This window comes from Scyliorhinus torazame, chromosome 5, assembly GCF_047496885.1.
Source record: "Scyliorhinus torazame isolate Kashiwa2021f chromosome 5, sScyTor2.1, whole genome shotgun sequence".
Taxonomy (NCBI): Eukaryota; Metazoa; Chordata; class Chondrichthyes; order Carcharhiniformes; family Scyliorhinidae; genus Scyliorhinus; species Scyliorhinus torazame.
In genome coordinates, this window is record NC_092711.1 from 285,085,118 (window position 1) to 285,104,632 (window position 19,515).

The window sequence follows — 19,515 nt, forward strand, 5'->3', positions numbered from 1 at the left end:
TCCATTGCGATAACTACCTCCACAACCCTACCTTCCGGGGGCATCATGATCACATTTAACAACCTTCTTACACTGGCCACCAAGTGCCTACCCTTAAAAAACCCCGTCTGGTCCTCCCCAATAATGTCCGGAACACAATCCTCAATCCTGGAGGACAGGATTCTGGCCAGTAGTTTGGCATCTACATTCAACAGGGATATCGGCCTGTAGGACCCACACACAGCTCCGGGTCCTTGTGTGGCTTCAGAATCAGCGAAATCGTGGCCTGTGACATCGTCGGGGGCAGCACCCCTCTTTCCCTTGCCTCATTGAACACCCTCATCAACACCGGCCCCAATATCCCAGAGAATCTTTTATAAAGCTCCACTGGGTACCCGTCCGGCCCCGGGGCTTTACCCGACTGCATGGCCTTCAGAGCCTCCACTGTCTCTTCCAACCGGATCGGGGCCCCCAGCCCTTCTACCAGCTCCCCGTCCATCTTTGGGAAATTCAGCCCCCCCAAGAAGTGCCTCATCCCCTCCGGCCCCGACGGGGGTTCCGACCTATACAGCCTATTGTAGCAATCCCTAAATGCCTTTTTCACCCCTGCTGAATCTCCAACCAGGTTACCATCTCCGTCATTTACTTTCCCTGTCTCCCTGGCTACCACTCTCTTTCTAAGCTGCTGTGCAAGCATTCTGCTGGCCTTCTCTCCATACTCATAGATCGCCCCCCCTCGCCTTCCTCAGCTGCTCTGCCGCCCTCCCTGTGGTTAACAAGCCAAAATCTGCATGTAGCCTCCGCCGTTCCCTTAAAAGCCCTGCCTCTGGGGTCTCCGCATACCTCCGATCGATTTGTAGTATCTCCTTAACCAGTCGGTCCGTCTCTGCCCTGTCCACCTTCTCCCTATGAGCCCGTATCGAGATCAGCTCCCATCTGACCACCGCCTTCAGTGCTTCCCAGGCCATCGCTGCTGAAATTTCCCTCATGTCGTTGACCTGCAGGTAGCTCTGAATACATTTCCTCAGCCGCTCGCACACCCCTTCGTCAGGCAAAAGTCCCACATCCAACCTCCAGTGCGGGTGCTGGTTACTGTCTTTACTAACCTGCAGGTCAACCCAGTGCGGAGCATGGTCTGAGATTGTGATCGCCGAGTACCCAGTGTCCACCACCCCTGTCAATAAGGCCCTGCTCAAAATTAAGAAATCGATCCAGGAGCACACTTTATGCATGTTTGAGTAGACGGAGAACTCCTTCACCCTCGGCTGCCCAAATCTCCATGGATCCACCCCCCTGTCTGCTCCATGAACCCTTTTAGTTCCTTTGCCATTGCTGGTATCCTGCCCATTTTCGAGCTTGACCGGTCCAAGCCAGGGTCAATAACTGTGTTGAAGTCCCCTCCCATGACCAACCTGTGCGAGTCCAGGTCCGGTATCTTCCCCAGGATTCTCTTTATAAACTCCACATCATCCCAATTTGGCGCATACACATTTACCACTAATACCACTTGCATCCTCTCCAGTTTCCAACTGACCATAATGTACCGACCTCCAACATCCAAAACTATTCTACCCGCTTCAAACACCACCCGCTTGTTAATCAGGATCGCGAACCCTCTAGTCTTTGAATCCAGTCCCGAGTGAAAGACCTGACTGACCCAGCCTTTCCTCAATCTCATCTTGTCAGTTACTCTGAGGTGTGTCTCCTGCAACATTACCGCCTTCAGTCCCCTAAGATGCGCGAACACACGTGCCCTCTTGACCGGCCCATTTAACCCTCGAACATTCCAGGTGATCAGCCTCGTTGGGGGGCTCATTGCCCCCCTTCGCCGATCAGCCATCCCCTTTTTTGGGCCCGCCTCCAGCCCATGTTCCACGCCTCCACCGGCCCGCCCCCAGACAGCTTCCGCCCCCAACCTCCTCTCTGTCCCTTGGCCCAAGTCCCTCTCTCGTCAGCAAAACATTTTCCCTACCTCCCCCCCCCCCCTAGTAACAACACTCTGTTACCCAACCCCTTTAATAAACCGAACATATGCACACCCCCCACTGCACTTGCGTGAGCTAGCCCACCCAGCTCTCTTGGTGACCCCCATTCCTGGCGCCGGATAGTCTCCCACCTATTGTTCCCTCCCCACCCGCTCATACAAACATACTCCAACATCAAACAATCCCCACACAATTGCCCGACAGAAAAACACCAAAATCTAAACAAGCACACCTCCATCCCCCAACAGTGCAAATGAAAACCTTAACTCACTCAGCTCTGTAAGAAGTCTTACAACACCAGGTTAAAGTCCAACAGGTTTGTTTCAAACACTAGCTTTCGGAGCACTGCCCCTTCCTCAGGTGAATGCTCTGAAAGCTAGTGTTTGAAACAAACCTGTTGGACTTTAACCTGGTGTTGTAAGACTTCTTACTGTGCTCAGTCCAACGCCGGCATCTCCACATCAGCACTCAGCTCTGCTACTGGTCCCAAACCAATACAGAAGGCATTACAAACAGCTTCCACAAAACAAAAAAACGAGAATTTATTTTTAAAGAACAGAGAAACAAAAAGAAAAAAAAACATGAACATTGCAGCAAAGTTCAAAAGTTCTCAGTCCACCACCTTTCTTTCCTTTTCACGAAGTCCAGCGCATCCTCAGGCGACTCAAAATAAAAGTCCTGTTCCTCGTACGTGACCCAGAGGCGGACCGGATACAACAGTCTGAACTTTACCTTTTTCTTAAAAAGGATCGACCTAATCTGGTTGAACCCTGTTCTTCTCCTGGCCACCTCCACACTCAGGTCTTGGTAGACCTGCAGGATACTGTTGTCCCACTTACAGCTCCGTGTTTGCTTGGCCCACTGTAGAATGCGCTCCTTATCCAAGTACCTGTGGAATCTCACCACCATTGCCCTCGGGAGGTCTCCCATTCGCGGCTTCCTCGCAAGTGCTCTGTGAGCCCTGTCCACCTCCAAGGGTCGGGAGAATGCCCCATCCCCCAGCAGCTTCTCAAACATATCTGCGATATATGCCCTAGCATCAGCTCAATCAGACCCCTCCGGGAGCCCAACGATTCTCAAGTTCTGCTGGCGGGACCTATTCTCTAGGTCCTCCACCTTCTCCAGGAGCTTCTTCAGCTGGTCTCTTAGCAACCCCACCTCCAGCTCCACCGCACTTTGATGTTCCTCCTGCTCAGCCAGCGCCTTTTCCACCTTCTGGATTGCCCCATCTTGGGCGTCCAATCGGAGCTCCAGCTGCTCAATCGACTCTTTTATCAGGTCCAAGCAGTCCTGTTTCTGCTTAGCAAAGCCTTCCTGAATAACTTGCATCAGCTGTTCCGTTGACCGCTGGGTCGACAAAGCAGAGGTCCGGTCCTCCGCCATGCTGTCTCCCGCTGCAGCTTCAGCCCAAGCCTTCTCTGTCTTTCAGTTTCTCCCTTTACGAGCACTTCTAGTCCTTCTCTCCATGCACCGATGTGGGAATTCAGTACACAATTGCCTCTGTCTTCAGTTTTGCAGTTCAATTTCAGTAATAAATCGAGGTTGACGCCGGGCGTCAAAAGGAATGCCATGCTCCGGTACCTTGACAGCGGCATGAATGTGTACTACAGATGGCCTACTCCTGCTCCTAGTCCTTATGTTCTTATGTTCTTATGAAAGCATCAGAAAATGCTAAGTCAGGCCTGTTAATAATATGCCAACGGCCTTTACCATACAATTTGCATGACCACGCTGGCGTGTAGTGTAGTACCCATTCACGCCGCTGTCAAGATACCGGAGCATGGCATTCCTTTTGATGCCCAGCGCCAACCTCGATTTTCAGCTGACAGGGAATTGTCCACCCAATCATGTTTTCCGATCGACCAATGGAGAATCACGCCCTCTGTCTTTTTTAAAAATGTTTTTTATTGGATTTTTGCACAGAGTTTATTTTGCCATTATGTACACAGGATATGATATATATATGTGTAAGTAGGCATCCGTTCGTGCCAGCGAGGCACTTCCAGAGGGCAATCCTCGAGTGGGTCTGGTGCCGGTGTTGCCCCTCGCTACTCCCAGTTGGGTTTCGCCGCCGTTGTCTTCTCGTGCACGCTGCCGCGTCATCCGGCCCTCCCATCCTCCGCCTGTATTCTCCTTTTTCTCTGTTCCTGTGGATGTCAGGTTGGTTAACGTTTCCCTGCCTCCCCCACCTCCCTAACTCCCTGGCTCTCCTCTATTGCTCCCTGTCTCTTCCCTCCTCCACCCCCCCCCCCTTGCGGTTCGCCTTTCCTTCCTCTTAGAACGAGTTGTCCCCCCGCCCCCCTCCCGTTCTATCTCCCTCTCTCATGCTTTGGCTGCTTTCCCCTGGTTCCTGGCTGCCTGACTATTCTTCTCCTTGTTTGTTGGCCACAAACAGGTCTTGGAACAATTGGGTGAATGGCTCCCACGTTCTGTGGAAGCCGTCGTCTGACCCTCGGATGGCAAATTTAATTTTCTCCATTTGGAGAGATTCCGAGAGGTCGGACAGCCAGTCTGCAGCTTTGGGTGGTGCTGCTGACTGCCAACCGAACAGGGTTCTATGTCGGGCGAACAGGGAGGCAAAGGCAAGGACGTCTGTCCTCCTGCCCAGGAATAGATCTGGCTGGTCTGAAACCCCGAAAACGGCCACTTTCGGGTATGGCTCCACTCTCACCCCACCACTTTGGACATTGCCTCGAAGAAGGCAGTCCAGTACTCCACAAGTCTGGGGCAAGACCAGAACATGTGGGCGTGGTTGGCCGGGCCTCCTTGGCACCGTTCACATCTGTCCTCCACCTCTGGGAGGAACCTATTCATACGGGACCTTGTTAAATGGGCTCTATGTACCACTTGTAGTTGCATCAGGCTGAGCCTTGTGCAGGTGGAGGTGGAGTTGACCCTATGCAGTGCTTTGCTCCAGAGTCCCCACCCTATCTCGATCCCCAGGTCCTCCTCCCATTTCCTTCTTGTTGCGTCCAGTACGGTGTAGGCCCCTTCTACCAGTCAGTGGTACATGTCACTACAATTTCCTCTCTCTAATATGCTTGCGTCCAGTAACTCTTCCAGTAATGTCTGGTATGGCGGTTGTGGGTAAGTCCTTGTCTCCTTTCGTAGGAAGTTTCTGAGCTGCAGGTACTTTAGCTCGTTCCCCCTGGTCAGCTGGAATTTCTCCGTCAGTTCGTCCAGTGTCGCAACCCTGCCGTTGGTGTATAGGTCCCTGACTGTCAGTGACCCCTCGTCCTGTCTCCACCTTTTGAAGGTGGCGTCAGTCAGCGCTGGCGTGAACCTATGGTTGTTTCAGATGGGAGCTTTACCCGACATTTTGGTCAGGCCAAATTGCTGCCGTAGCTGGTTCCAGGACTGGAGGGTGGCTTATCACCACCGGGCTGCTGGAGTGTTTTTTGGGTGGGGATGGGAGTGCTGCCGTGGCGAGGGCCTGAAGAGAGGTCCCCTTACAGGAGGCCTCCTCCACGCGCACCCACTCCGCTTCTGGCTCCTTGGTCCATCCCCTTATTCGCGCGGCCGTCGCCGCCCAGTGGTAGAATTGTAGATTTGGGAGGGCCAGCCCTCGCCTTGATTTTGTTTTTTGTAGGACCTTCTTTGTGATCCTAGCATTCTTCCCCCCGCCCATACGAACGCCATGGTTAGTTTGTCTACTGCTTTGAAAAAGGCCTTGGGGATGTAGATCGGGATGGCTCTGAATAAGAGGTACCTGGGCAGCACGTTCATTTTGATCATCTGTAATCTCCCCGCGAGGGAGAGTGGCAGTGTGTTCCATCTTTGCAGGTCTTTTTTTACTTCCTCTGTCACACTGGTGAGGTTCCATTTGTGGATCCCTTTCCAGTCATGGGCTATTTGGAACTCCAGGTAGCGGAATTTGAGTCGGGCTTGTTTAAGCGGCTGTCCCATTAGTGCTGCCCCACCTACTTGTGGGGTACCGGGAAGATCTCGCTTTTGCTCATGTTGAGCTTGTAGCACGAGAAGTCACCAAACTCTTTCAGGAGCGCGATGATTCCGTCCATGCTGCTTTGTGGGTTTGAGATGTAGAGGAGCAGGTCATCTGCAGAGAGTGAGACTCTGTGCTCTCTGCCACCCCTTTGGATCCCCCTCCAGCTTCTTGCTGCTCTGAGCGTAATAGCTAGTGGCTCGATCGCTAGGGCGAACATCAGCGGGGACAGTGGGCATCCTTCTCTGGTGCCCCTGTGCAGCTAGAAGTATCGGGAGTTGGTGTTGTTTGTCCGTATGCTCACCATGGGAGCGTTGTATAGGAGTTTTACCCAGGAGGTGAATCCTGTTCCAAGCCCGAACCGCTCCAGTACCTCTATGAGGTATTTCCATTCGACTCTGTCGAAGGTCTTCTCTGCGTCTAGGGAGATGATCACCTCTGGTGTTCTCTCCCTGAAGGGGGTCATTATCACGTTCAGCAGGCGCCTGATGTTGGAGGTAAGCTGTCTACCTTTGACAAAGCCCGTCTGGTCTTCTGCGACCATCTCTGGTCTGCAGTCTTCTAGTCTTTTGGCTAGAATCATGGCCAGTATTTTGGCATCGGCGTTCAGCAGTGAGATGGGTCTGTATGACCCACATTCCGTTGGGTCTTTATCTTTCTTAGGTATCAGTGAGATTGAGGCCTGTGCTAGCGTGTGGCAGTGTGCCCCTCGCTAGCAAGTCTGTCAACATCTCCCGTAGGTGCGGTGCCAGTGCTGTCGTGCATTTTTTGTAGAAGTCCGCCGGGAATCCATCCGGTCCTGGTGCCTTGCCCGCCTGCATGGAGCTTATGCTGTCCATGATCTCTCCCAGTGCTAGTGGTGCTTCCAGGCCCCGTTTTCTGCCCTCCGCCACGACTGGTATGTCCAGTCCATCATCCCGGACTCCCCCATTGGGGGCTCTGAGGTGTACAGCCCTTGCTCAAAGGCCCTGAATGCCTTGTTGATCTTTTCTGGCTCTGTTTGTAATGCGCCTCTAGTATCCCTGATATGCGCAATTTCTCTGGTGGCTGCCTGCTTTCTCAGCTGGTGCGCCAGCAGGCGGCTGGCTTTGTCTCCGTGTTCGTATAGGGTCCCACGTGCCTGGCGGAGTTGGTGCACTGCTTTCCTGGTGGAGAGCAGATCAAAGTTCCTTTGCAACTCTTTCCTCTCCGCCAGGAGCGCTACGGTCGGGGTCTCGGCATATTTGTGGTCTATCTCCAGTATGGAGCCGACCAGCTGCTGCCTAGCCGCCTTTTCCTCCCTATCTCTTTCCGCTTTGAAAGCGATGATTTCCCCTCTTAGTACGGCCTTTAACACTTCCCAGAACATGGAGGGCGAGACCTCCCCGTTCTGATTGTTCTCCGTGTATTCTGCTATGACCCGCGATATCTTTTTGTTGAAGGCCTTGTCAGCTAGTAGGGCAACGTCCAACCTCCATGTGGGGCGTTGGGCCCTGCCCGTTTCCAGCCTCACGTCCATGTAATGTGGAGCGAGGTCTGATATCACAATTGCGGAGTATTCCACTTTGTCTATCCCCGGAAGCACCGTTTTACCCACCACAAAGAAGTAAATTCTGGTGTATACGTTGTGTACTGGGGAGAAGAAGGAAAACTCCTTCTCCCCTGGGTGGGCGAACCTCCAGGGTCCACTGCTCCCATCTGTTCCAGAAAGTACCGAGTTCCCTTCGTCTTGGGGTTTGATCTGTCAGTCGTTGGGTCCTGCACACAGTTGAAGTCCCCCCCATGATTAGCCGGTGCGTCGCTATGTCAGGGATTTCTGCCATGGCCTTCTTGATGAAGCTTGGGTCGTCCCAGTTGAGCGCGTACACGTTGACTAGTACTACCGGTGCCCCATCCAGGGTCTCACTAACCATGACGTACCGTCCCCCTGGGTCCGCAACCATCTTTGTCGCTCTAAACATCGTCCATTTGCTGACCAGTATTGCCACTCCCTGGCCCTTGTCCCGTAACAGGAATGGTAGGTCTGTCCCACCCAGCCCTTTCTTACCCGCAGTCGGTCCTGCTCTCAGGTGCGTCTCTTGAAGGAAGATTATGTCTGCCTTCATGTTTCTTAGGTGGTTGAGGACTCTGGACCTTTTCACTGGGCCGTTGAGTCCCCTTACGTTCCAGTGACTATCCTGGTGGGAGGCTTCTGTACCCTCGCTCCTGTGGGATTAACCATATTCACCTGTGGACGCGCCCCTGCCCTCTGGGGCTCCCCCTTGTTAGGGGGCCGTCCTGGATGGTTGCTGTCACTGCTCTCTCCATGCGGTCAGGCGCCTGCACTCCGGGGCTTCCCTCCATCCAGGGGGCCCCCGCCATGGTCGCCCTCTTTGCGGCTGCCATGCAGGTAGCCCCCTTCACTTTGGGGTTTCCCTTCGCCCAGAGGCCATACTGGGTGGATGCTTGCAGCAATTCCTTGTTCCGAGCCCTTGGTTGCGGCACTCTGTAGCCCTATTGCTGTTCCTTTTCCAGCCTTGTTTGTCCCTCCGCCCCTGTGTTCCACCCTCCCGTGCCCCTCTCCTCCCCCAGTCCCTCCCTTTCATCCCCCTTTCTCCCCCTCTCCCGTATGTCCCTCCTTTGTCCCTCTTTCCCCTGCTCCTGTCCCCATTTGTCCTCCTGCCTCTGGTGAGTGGTCCCACCCACCCTCTGCCTGGCGCCGTCCCCTCTGTCGGGGGTGTGCTGCGGCCCTGTTTTTTTGCATATCTCCGGTGCTAGCTTTCTTGCTAGTGCGGCGACCCCCCTCTAGGGAGTTACTGTCTCGCTTCTACCCTGCCCAGCCTCTGCGCTTTTTCACCCACTCTTCCCCCACCCTTATCTGCGCTCCCCCTGTTTGCTCACCCTTCTTCGCTACTCTCATATCCTTGTGCTGGGGCCTGGTTTCCCACCTATGTCGGTTCGCTGGGTAGTGTTTTGCTTTTTGAACAGGGTGTGCTTGCCATGTTGGGGGTGGGGGCGAGGGGGCCTGACATTGCCTCACCCCCCCCCCCTTGTCGGCGCGTTGTTGCCCCTTACCTGGGTCCCCATGTTTCTACCCTCGCTGTTGGCTTCCCAGCCCATGTTCTTCGATAAATTTGTTTGCATCGGCGGGGGATGTGAAGAAATACTCTCTTCTTGGTATGTGACCCAGAGTTTCGCTGGGTACAGCATACCAAAGCGCACCTTGTTCCTGTGAAGGGCTGCTTTTGCTCTATTGAAGTGGGCCCGTCTCCTGGCGAGGTCTGTCCCAATGTCCTCGTACACTCTAATGAGGTGCTCTTCCCATTTGCAGGTTCTTTTTTGCCTGGCCCAGTGCAGGATTGTTTCCCTATCTTTGCACCGGTGCAGTTTGGCTATAACTGCCCTTGGGTGGGCCCCCGCCCTGGGTTGCAGGCTCAGCGAACGGTGCACTCTGTCCATTTCTGGTGGGTTGGGGAAAGTTTCCCTCCCCACTAAGTTGCCCAACATCTCGGCCATGTAGGCCATGGGGTTTCTACCCTTGATCCCCTCTGGTAGGCCCACTATCCAGACATTTTGTCTTCTTGAGCGGTTTTCCTGGTTGTCCACCCTGCCCTTCAGGCTCCCCTGCGTTGTGCCCAGTCTCGCCACCTCCTTCTCCAGGGCCGTGATCCGGTCGCTCATGTCAGTCGCAGCCCTCTGCAGCTCCTTAATGGTCGCCATTTGGGTTTCCAGTTTCTCCTCCTGGGCTTCGAGTTTCTTCTCTGCTCTCCCCAGGGCGAGCTGCACCGCCGCCAGGGCCTTGGCCATTGCTGTCTGTACTGTGGCCTCTATGTCTGCTTTGGTCCCTGCCTTGCTTTCTTGCTGGTGTTCCCTCAGCGCCTCGGCAAAGGCTGCCTTCTAGTTCCCCTCTGGCCCAGGGGGAGATAGCTCCTCTCTGCCCAGTTCTTTTAGTTGCGGCGAGGCTTCCATTCCACTGCTTCGTGTGCCAATGAGCTCGCCTGACTGGGCTCGTGTATTGCCCCGTTTGCTCTTGGTGCCCTTTCTCCCTCTGCTTTGGCTCCCTTTTGGCATTTTTTTTTTTCTCTTTCCCCCTTATTCCCCCCCTTCCCCTCTTTTTCTCTCCCCCTCCCTTCTGAGTAGACTCTTTTCAGGTAAGTTTGGTTTTCTTTTTTGAGAAGCGTGGAAGGAGAGAGGAAGTGTTCTGTCCCTTTAACAGTTTTCTTTTTCGAAGTCTTTCTTCTCATTTTTCCTTTTATTTTCCCCCCCTATTTTCCCCCCTCAAAAAGAGGGAGATTTTGTTTTCTTTTTTTCCCCCTCTTCCTCACTCGCCCTGGAACCAGAGAGAGAGAGAGAGAAAGGCTTCTCGGGCCGGGAGTCCCCCTTTGTTGCACCGCCGCCTGTCTCGTGGTGGTTGCCGCCAGGGGGGGGGGGGCGCGGACCTCGCTACTGGCTCGGACCCCGCTTTGGCTCAGGCTGCCGCTCCTCCTGCCCCGCGCTTCGCTGCCCCGCATTGTTGTCCCGTGCCCTGCTGCCGCCCGCGTTCTGCTGTGCGGAGGGAGGGGTGGCTCGGTCGGTCGGGCCAGCTTGCTGGCCCGCGCTCCGCTGTGTTGTCTCCGTTCGGGGGGGGTGGTGCGCGAATTTCTCCGGTTGCTTCTTGGTCTCCGGCCCCCGGCTCCTCCCTCGTACCTTTCCTCCCTCCGGCTCCTTGCAGCCTCCTCTCCTTCTCCCCGGGGGGGCTCTCCCCTCGTGCTTCTCCTGCCGCTCGCTCCGTTCCCGAGCGCCCAGGTCTCCAGCCCCGCTCCGCCTCGGAGTCTGGGTCGCTCCTCTTCCTTCTCTCCCAGTCGGCCTAGCTTGCGCACCCAGGACGCGACTATGTTCCCCCCTCCGGAGCTCCTCTATATGCGACCGCTCCCCTCCGCCACCGGAAGTCGAATCTCCCGCCCTCTGTCTTCACGGCAGAGAGGAAAGTAATTAAGAGAGAGTTGTGAGACATCTCCAATAAAACAATGGGAACGATTTAACAGAAACATTTCTAAATCCTTGGCCCACAGTGAGGTCCACCACATCAGTGCCATGGTGGGAAATACCGGTAGTAAATCCCGTGCACATGATTCTCAGCCCAGAGGATCGGAGAATCACGCAGGCCCTTGAATATGGTGCTTGGCCCGCTAAGTGGATGGGTCATTGCATTCTCCCACTGGTGTGGGCATGAACCTCGATCATCCACCATCGGGGAGCAGGAGCATTGTAGAGGGGGCGATCCAGTTTTTCCACTGATGCCCGATTTTCAGCCATATCGATAGCCCCGGTACCAGCGGCAGGCGTCAGTGAATTTTTCCCCACCGTTATGTTTTTGCGCCCTTGAGCGGTTTCTCCCCGGTCGAGCCCACATTTAGGTTGGGATTTACCGACCAACCCTCCACATGTTTTTCGGCGGCAGAGGCGGCCGCCAGCGGGATTTTCTGGTTCTGCCGGGATTTCCTGTTGACTGCACCCCTCATTGCCAGGAAACCCGTGCGCCGTCGGTGGGAATGGAATATCCCGCCAGCGTGAATAGCCGGTAAATTACACCCTTAGAAATTATTTCAACAGTGGGAGCTGAACTCGCCAGTCAGACAGTCATCTTGAAAGGGTGCCCGATCTATAAATGAGCTTGAGGGTCCCCCACTCTTCCACCAACCGGAAATGTCATCCCCCCCCGCCGCCCCCGTGATGTGTTAAGTAAGTTGGTTCAACGTTGACTGCAACTGGATGCAGTGAAACTAGAAACAGGCTTCTGACACAGGAGATGGGCCAACACTGTTTTATTGAACTTCCTGATTGCTGTACATAGTCTGCGGTGAGTTGACACTTTATCAATCTAACTGATAACCTCCTACTGGCTTGACCAGACTAAATCTCTACCTCATGGTGATAGTGCTCACTGGCTTGTGCACTCTTACTATCTCAGTAGCTGTGTCCTGTAGAGAGAGGGAGAGTCTTAATGCCCTGTGTGCTTTATAGTGGTGGTGTCCTGTCTGGTGATTGTTTGTTATGTGTTGTGTGTTCATTGGTTATCCTGTGTGTCAATCACTGCCTGTCTGCATCTCATTATATACATGAGTGGATATTATGATATCCCGCACATATGCACACTACCTAACGCCCCCCCCCCCCCAAGTAAGAACACCCCACTATGCGGTCACTGAGATCCACCCACTTTGCAGGTATCTCCATCCCCGTTTTCAGGCCCCCCCTTCACCACCCCAACCTTTAGGAGGCCCCTTCATTCTCTCCCTTCTCCTACCCCCTTTGTACCCTCCTAATCCCTCCTTTCATGGACATAACCCCCTTCAGGCCCCTGCCCTTGGCAGTACCACGCTGGCACCTGGACATCTTGGAACAATGGCAGTGCCCATGCCAGCCTGGAAGTGCTACCTGGGCACTTTGGCAGTCCAAGCCAGGCAGTGCCACCCAGGCACCTTGGCTATGCCAGCCTGGCAGTGCCAAGTTGCCCGAGTGCCAGAGGGAGAGCCAGGGTGCCATCCTGTCCTGTCCCTGATCACCCAGGGGTCTCCAATTGCCTGGGAGACATCCCCAGGTCCATTGCACCTGGTCCACGTTAGTGTGAACCAGTGCTAAAAGGCACCATGACGAGGCCTCCCAGGCATGGGCGTTAGTTCCGGGTGCTGGGATAATGTGGCGCAGACATATTTAAATGAGCTTAATGGCATTTAAATATGTATCTCTGGATCTCGCCCAATGTCTCGCAAGACTTCATTAGATCTCGCAAGGCGTTCCGAGCGTCCCAAATCACACGAAAGGCCTCTCGCGAGATTTCTAGTATGAAGAATGGACTAGCAAAGAATATTATCAAATTCAGCCAAGTTTCTCATTGCTCTGAGATGTACTATCCCACATTGGTAAGGCTGCACAAATATAGGTAGGGCCGCACTGTGACTGGTTCAGAGTCTAGTAGTTAAATCTCCTATCTTGTTGTTTTAAGTTACACAAAGGAAAATATGTCTCACTCTGATAACACTGTGTTGGCCTGTTGGCCAGTTATCCAGTTCTGATTGAATTCCCACATTTTTTAAAACACTTGGGCTGTAACATATTGAAATACAAATGATGGAAAATTAGTGGCAGGAAGCAAAGTGGGAGTATATTTGCTGTTGCAGTTCATGGGCACATGGTGAATGAATGATTCAATTACAATTGTGGCCAGTTTTAGAAACAGGCTTTTGGGAAAATTCTAAATTCTGAAGTAGACATAAAAGCACAATTTCCTCGTTATTGGAATCTTTAAATATTGGCGTTTGAACACTATAAACATGTGAATGTGCAAAGTCAAATAACTCGCATTCAAGAGAAATATTTTATATAAAAGTCATATGTTTTCCATGTACTTTCACATTTTATAGTTTCGAAGTATTGGTTCATAGACTTTTATCTGTAACAAAGCAAGCCAAAGAACTTGAGTTGCGATCCAAACTGCTACAATGTCCCAGCTCGTCTGTGTGGTTTTTCTTGACACATTAGTCCACTGACAGAGTTCCCAATGTTCCAGGGGTGAATTGCTGCAGAGCTTTATCAGTTCAGCCATATCTACAAATGTGTTAGAGGGAGAGGAGACGTCACAAGAGCTTTTTATTTTTCCATAAGTTATAGAATTTACAGTGCAGACGGAGGCCATTCAGCCCATCGAGTCTGCATCAGCCCTTGGTAAGAGCACCCTACTTAAACCCACGCCTCCACCCTATCATAGAATTTACAGTGCAGAAGGATGCCATTTAGCCCATTGAGTCTGCATCGGCCCTTAGAAAGAGCACCCTAGTTAAGCCCACACCTCCACCTTATCCCCGTAACCCAATAACCCCACCTAACCTTTTGGACACTCAGGGGCAATTATAGCATGGCCAATCCACCTAACCTGCACATCTTTGGACTGTGGGAGGAAACCGGAGCACTCGGAGGAAAGCCACGCAGACAGGGGAGAAAGTGCAGACTCCACACGGACAGTCACCCGAGGCCACCGTGCCGTGTCATATTGAACATTAATTGGCAACATTTTTATAAAGCTTTGTAGGGTTGGCACCAGTTCACCTCGGGCAGTTTCCTGCACGCCTTTTCATTAGCTTTTAAATATTTTGGGTTATTTCACAGATTAGAAAGAAATCTCATCACCCCATCTCCTTCTCTCTTCCTATAAGCACTCAGAAGTTGGCTGCATGTCAATTTTAGAAACAAATATTTCAATCCTTAATGATTTTGGCAAGCAATACTGACGTCCCGGCAGTTTCCCTGGTGGGATTAGAATGTTGAGAATTAGACTATTGCAGCTACTATTTCAATTCCACATGACTTTCAAAGAACAAAGAAAAATTACAGCACAGGAACAGGCCCTTCGGCCCTCCAAGCCTGCACCGATCCAGATCCTCTATCTAAAACTGTTGCCTATTTTCTAAGGATCTGTATCCCTCTGCTCCCTGCCCATTCATGTATCTGTCTAGATACATCTTAAATGACGCTATCGTGCCCGCCACTACCACCTCCGCCGGCAATGTGTTCCAGGCACCCACCACCCTCTGCGTAAAGAACTTTCCACGCATATCCCACTTAAACTTTTCCCCTCTCACCTTGAACTCGTGACCCCTGGGAAAAAGCTTCTTGCTTTCCACCTCTCATGATTTTGTAGACCTCAATGAGGTCCCCCCTCAACCTCCGTCTTTCTCATGAAAATAATCCTAATCTACTCAACCTCTCTTCATAGCTAGCGCCCTCCATACCAGGCAACATCCTGGTGAACCTCCTCTGTACTTCTCCAAAGCATCCACATCCTTTTGGCAATGTGGCGACCAGAATTGTACGCAGTATTCCAAATGTGGTCGAACCAAAGTCATATACAAATGTAACATGACCTGCTAACTCTTGTACTCAATACCCCTTCCAATGAAGGAAAGCATGCCGTATGCCTTCTTGACCACTCCATCGACCTGCGCAGCCACCTTCAGGGTAGAATGGACCTGAACACCCAGATCTCTCTGTACATCAATTTTCCCCAGGCCTTTTTCATTTACCGTATAGTTCACTCTTGAATTGGATCTTTCAAAATGCATCACCTTGCATTTGCCAGGATTGAACTCCATCTGACATTTCTCCGCCCAACTCTCCAATCTATCTATATTCTGCTGTATTCTCTGACAGTCCCCTTCACTATCTGCTACTCCACCAATCTTAGTGTCATCTGCAAACTTGCTAATCAGACCACCTATACCTTCCTCCAGATCATTTATGGATATCACAAACAACAGTGGCCCCAGCACGGATCCCTGTGGAACACCACTGGTCACAGTTCTCCATTTTGAGAAACTCCCTTCCACTACTACTCTCTGTCTCCTGTTGCCCAGCCAGTCCTTTATCCATCTAGCTAGTACACCCTGGACCCCATGAGACTTCACTTTCTCCAACAGCCTACCATGGGGAACCTTATCAAATGCCTTACTGAAGTCCATGTATATGACATCTATAGCCCTTCCCTTTCATAAAAGTATTCCCCATGGTTCCTTTTGAAGGTTGTTTTAGTGACCCTGAGAATAATATATTCGTAGAGTGAGGTAACAGGAGTTGTTAGTCCCTCCTAACGGTTCAGCTAGTTGTAGTATCAGTAGCTATGCCTGACAGATCAGGATGGTCCACATTCAATCCCCTATGTGTAGTATATTAGCAGATTTCCATAGAAATAGTACTAGGGAGTGTTGCAATTGTCCTCGCCTCCTGAGGACAAAAATTTGGTTCAGCATTGAGCTTGATTGCATTGTCTACTATGGTCAAGTGATCTGCCGATGGCCACTGTCAAAGCACACATGTTACCAATGGTCATCTGAGGGTAGCCAATATTTGTGGAGTCAAGGAGAACGGTGGTGGTAAAATAAGTAAATGCTGTCTTCTAAATTCTTCTGTTCCAGGTGCCTCTCCATATCCAGGAGTCCAAATAGATGAAGAATTCTGCCGCAGGTTAAAAGAAGGAACAAGGATGAAGCCCCCTGAATATTCTTCACCAGAAGTGTAAGAATTTGCTGCTGACCTCTTGGATTTTGTTTGAAGCAGAATTGTTCTCATTCTAACTTTAAGTAATGAAAACCTATCATTTAGGTGAGCTTTTGAAGAACCAAGTGATCAACCAATGGTGTGGTAAAACTGGAGATAAAATTAGAATAAAATCCGATAGCAATGGGGTGGAATAATCACCCAGATCACGTTTGTACTTTGACAAAGTGTCAGCTGGACTCGAAACGTTAGCTCTTTGCTCTCTCTACAGATGCTGCCAGATCTGCTGAGAGTTTGCAGCATTTCTCTTTGGTTTCACGTTTGTACTTCACTGATTTTTTAAAATAGTTGATCTTTGGGAAGATGGATGAGCTATTTATGTACTCAGCACTGCTCCAGCAGTTTGAAGATATGTCTTAGTCCTTCTCACGCAGGAATTCTCCCAGTGAGACCAATATCTGCTGAGAGCTGGCCTACGTGGCCACCATGAGCCTGAACTGGGGCCCGAAGCCGGAAGGTCAATGCCAGTCAATCATAGAAGAACTGATTGCATTGCTAAAAGAGGCATACAGCTCCCTGCAAGCTTTAATTTGTTTTGTCACTTCATCTTTCAACCTGTCTCATCTACATCTCTAAGAACACCAGGCAGGGTTCCGCTCTTCGATCCACCATTTCCATTGGGTGGGTGTTCCACCGTCACACCACCACAGCAACAATCAGCACCTAGTTGTGTGTTGTGTGTGGAAAACCTACACTCTCAAACTTCTACCAGTTTTAAAGACTCGGTAGCATTTCTACCCCCTGATGTATCAACTGCGCTCTGGACAGGTTTTACTGCCAAGCGGATCACAGGCTGTACCTTCAGATAAATTCTGCCACTCGGCCATTCAAAGTAAAAGCTAGAGGTGCAAGTTAAATTTTTGGCCTGTTTTCACTCTGTATGACATGCCATTGTTGCACCTGCCTTTACTAGCTACAGCATGATGGGAATTCACAAAAATGCCTTTTAAAGCAGTTTAACTGCACCATTTGGATTGGATTGGATTTGTTTATTGTCACGTGTACAGAGGTACAGTGAAAAGTATTTTTCTGCTTGCAGCTCAAACAGATCATTTAGTACATGAAAAGAAAATATGTAATAGGGTAACACAAGGTGTTCAATGTAAATACATAGACACCGGCATCGGGTGAAGCATACAGGAGTGTAGTATTAATCAGATCAGTCCATAAGAGGGTCGTTTAGGAGTCTGATAACAGCGGGGAAGAAGCTGTTTTTGAATCTGTCAGTGTGTGTTCTCAGACTATTGTATCTCCTGCCCAATGGAAGAAGTTGGAAGAGTGAGTAAGCCGTGTGGGAGGGGTCTTTGATTATGCTGCCCGCTTTCCCCAGGCAGTGGGAGGTCTAGCTAGAGTCAATGGATGGGAGGCAGGTTTGTGTGATGGACTGGGCTGTATTCACGACTCTCTGAAGTTCCTTACGGTCTTGGGCCGAGCAGTTGTCATACCAGGCTGTGATGCAGCCCGATAGGATGCTTTTTGTGGTGCACCTGTAAATATTGGTAAGAGTCAATGTGGACATGTCATATATCCTTAGTTTCCTGAGGAAGTATCGGTGCTGTTGTGGTGTCCTGGCCGTAGCGTCATCTCTCTCTCTCAAGGGCGTGTACCAGTTTAAACAGTTTAACACGTCGCTAACCAAGTTATCTAATGCTCTTGCTACGTTTCTGTTTTAGCTATCAGAAGATGTTAAACTGCTGGCATGAGGAGCCGGGAGAAAGGCCCACCTTCAGTGAGCTGGTGGAACAGCTGGGAGATCTTTTGCAGGCCAATGTTCAGCAGGTAGGAGAATCCAAACAGGTGGATGTTTATAAGAGGATTGGGGGAAAAGGGAGTGAACAAGTCAAAAATTCCCAAATGAGAAATGCCCAAAAAAGTTGTCCACTTTTTTTAAAAATACTTCACCAATGAGGATTGTTTACTTTGTTTAATGCAATTGAAGTGGCGTCGTGGAGACGGATTTCCAGTGAGCATGAACTAGAATGAAATAATAAACCCATTTTCAAAGAACCAGCTTAAATTTCAGGGCCAGAGGTTACATATACTCACCAGCCTTGGGCGGCATGGTAGCACAGTGATGAGCACTATTGCTTCACTGCGCCAGAGTCCCAGGTTCAATTCCCGTTTGGAGGAATCTGCACATTCTCCCAGTGTCTGTGTGGTTTCCTCCAGGTGCTCTGGTTTCCTCCCACAAGTCCTGAAAGACCAGGAGCGAAATTCTCCGGAAACGGCGCGATGTCCGCCGACTGGCGCCCAAAACGGCGCAAATCAGACAGGCATTGCGCCGCCCCAAAGGTGCGGAATGCTCCGCATCTTTGGGGGCCGAGCCCCAACGTTAAGGAGCTAGGGCGGCGCCGGACGAATTTCCACCCCGCCAGCTGGCGGAAAAGGCCTTTGGTGCCCCGCCAGCTGGCGCGGAAATGACATCTCCGGGCGGCGCATGCGCGAGAGCGTCAGCGGCCGCTGACGGCATTCCCGCGCATGCGCAGTGGAGGGAGTCTCTTCCGCCTCCGCCATGGTGGAGACCGTGGCGGAGGCCGAAGGGAAAGAGTGCCCCCACGGCACAGGCCCGCCCGCGGATCGGTGGGCCCCGATCGCGGGCCAGGCCACCGTGGGGGCACCCCCCGGGGCCAGATCGCCCCGCGCCCACCCTAGGACCCCGGAGCCCGCTCGCGCCGCCTTGTCCCGCCGGTAAGGTAGGTGGTTTAATCTATGCCGGTGGGACAGGCATTTTAGCGGCGGGACTTCGGCCCATCCGGGCCGGAGAATCGCGCGGGGGGGCCCGCCAACCGGCGCGGCGCGATTCCCGCCCCCACCGAATCTCCGGTGCCGGAGACTTCGGCAACCGGCGGGGGCGGGATTCACGCCAGCCCCCGGCGATTCTCCGACCTGGCGGGGGTTCAGAGAATCTCGCCCGTGGTGTTCGGTAATTTGGGCATTTTGAATTCTCCCTCTGTGTACCTGAACAGGCGCCGGAATGTGACGATTCCGGGACTTTCACAGTGTTAATGTAAGCCTACTTGTGACAAAAATAAATATTATTATTGTTATTGATGCCGTAACGTCCTCCTACCGATCCAGTGTGATGCCACGCGGGGGTGAATCACTACTGGTTTTCAAAAACTAACACCAATTGTGATGAATGCAATGGGGCACACGGTGAGGTATAGTACCTGGCTGGTGAGGGACATGGCAGGCATTGCCCTAGCATTGCACCCTGGCACATCCCCCTGGTAGTACCAGAGTGGCCGTGCCAAGGGGCAGGAGCCCCATTGGGGGGCTTCTTCTTATGCGGGAGGGAGTGGATGGGGGAGGGGGGTGGTGTGATGCTTGTGAGGTGGGGGGTGGAAGCCCAGTGCTTGTGAAGGAGGGGCTGTGCCCTGGTGCTGAGTTGGGGGGTGGGCATGACAGGCTCGAACCTGACCGGGGGAGGGTAGTGGGTGGGTGATGCGTATTAGGTTGGGGGGGGGGGGGGGGGGTGCCTCGATTTTAGCATTGTGGGAGGTGGGTGGTGGATGCTTGGACGGTTGTCCCGGTGTCCCTGTTTCCCCCTCAACCACCACA

General features: G+C 52.1%; 1 protein-coding gene and 1 long non-coding RNA gene across 4 annotated transcripts in view; one reads left to right on the top strand and one right to left on the bottom strand.

Annotated features, from left to right (window-relative positions):
• kdrl (kinase insert domain receptor like) overlaps positions 1–19,515 on the top strand; it is a 283,571-nt gene that overhangs the window by 228,156 nt on the left and 35,900 nt on the right. The window contains exons 25-26 of the mRNA XM_072505640.1: positions 15,813–15,912; positions 17,628–17,733. Coding sequence (XP_072361741.1) covers positions 15,813–15,912; positions 17,628–17,733 — 206 coding nt within the window. The remainder of the gene's footprint in view (positions 1–15,812; positions 15,913–17,627; positions 17,734–19,515) is intronic.
• The window catches only part of LOC140421169 (uncharacterized), a 92,171-nt gene that overhangs the window by 41,468 nt on the left and 31,188 nt on the right, over positions 1–19,515 (bottom strand). Inside the window, exon 3 of one of the 3 annotated variants that reach the window (XR_011946685.1) lies at positions 13,141–13,452. The exons of the other annotated variants lie outside the window; for them this stretch is intronic. This is a non-coding gene — a long non-coding RNA (uncharacterized lncRNA). Of the gene's footprint in view, positions 1–13,140; positions 13,453–19,515 lie in introns of those variants that run through there. 3 annotated transcript variants of the gene reach the window in all.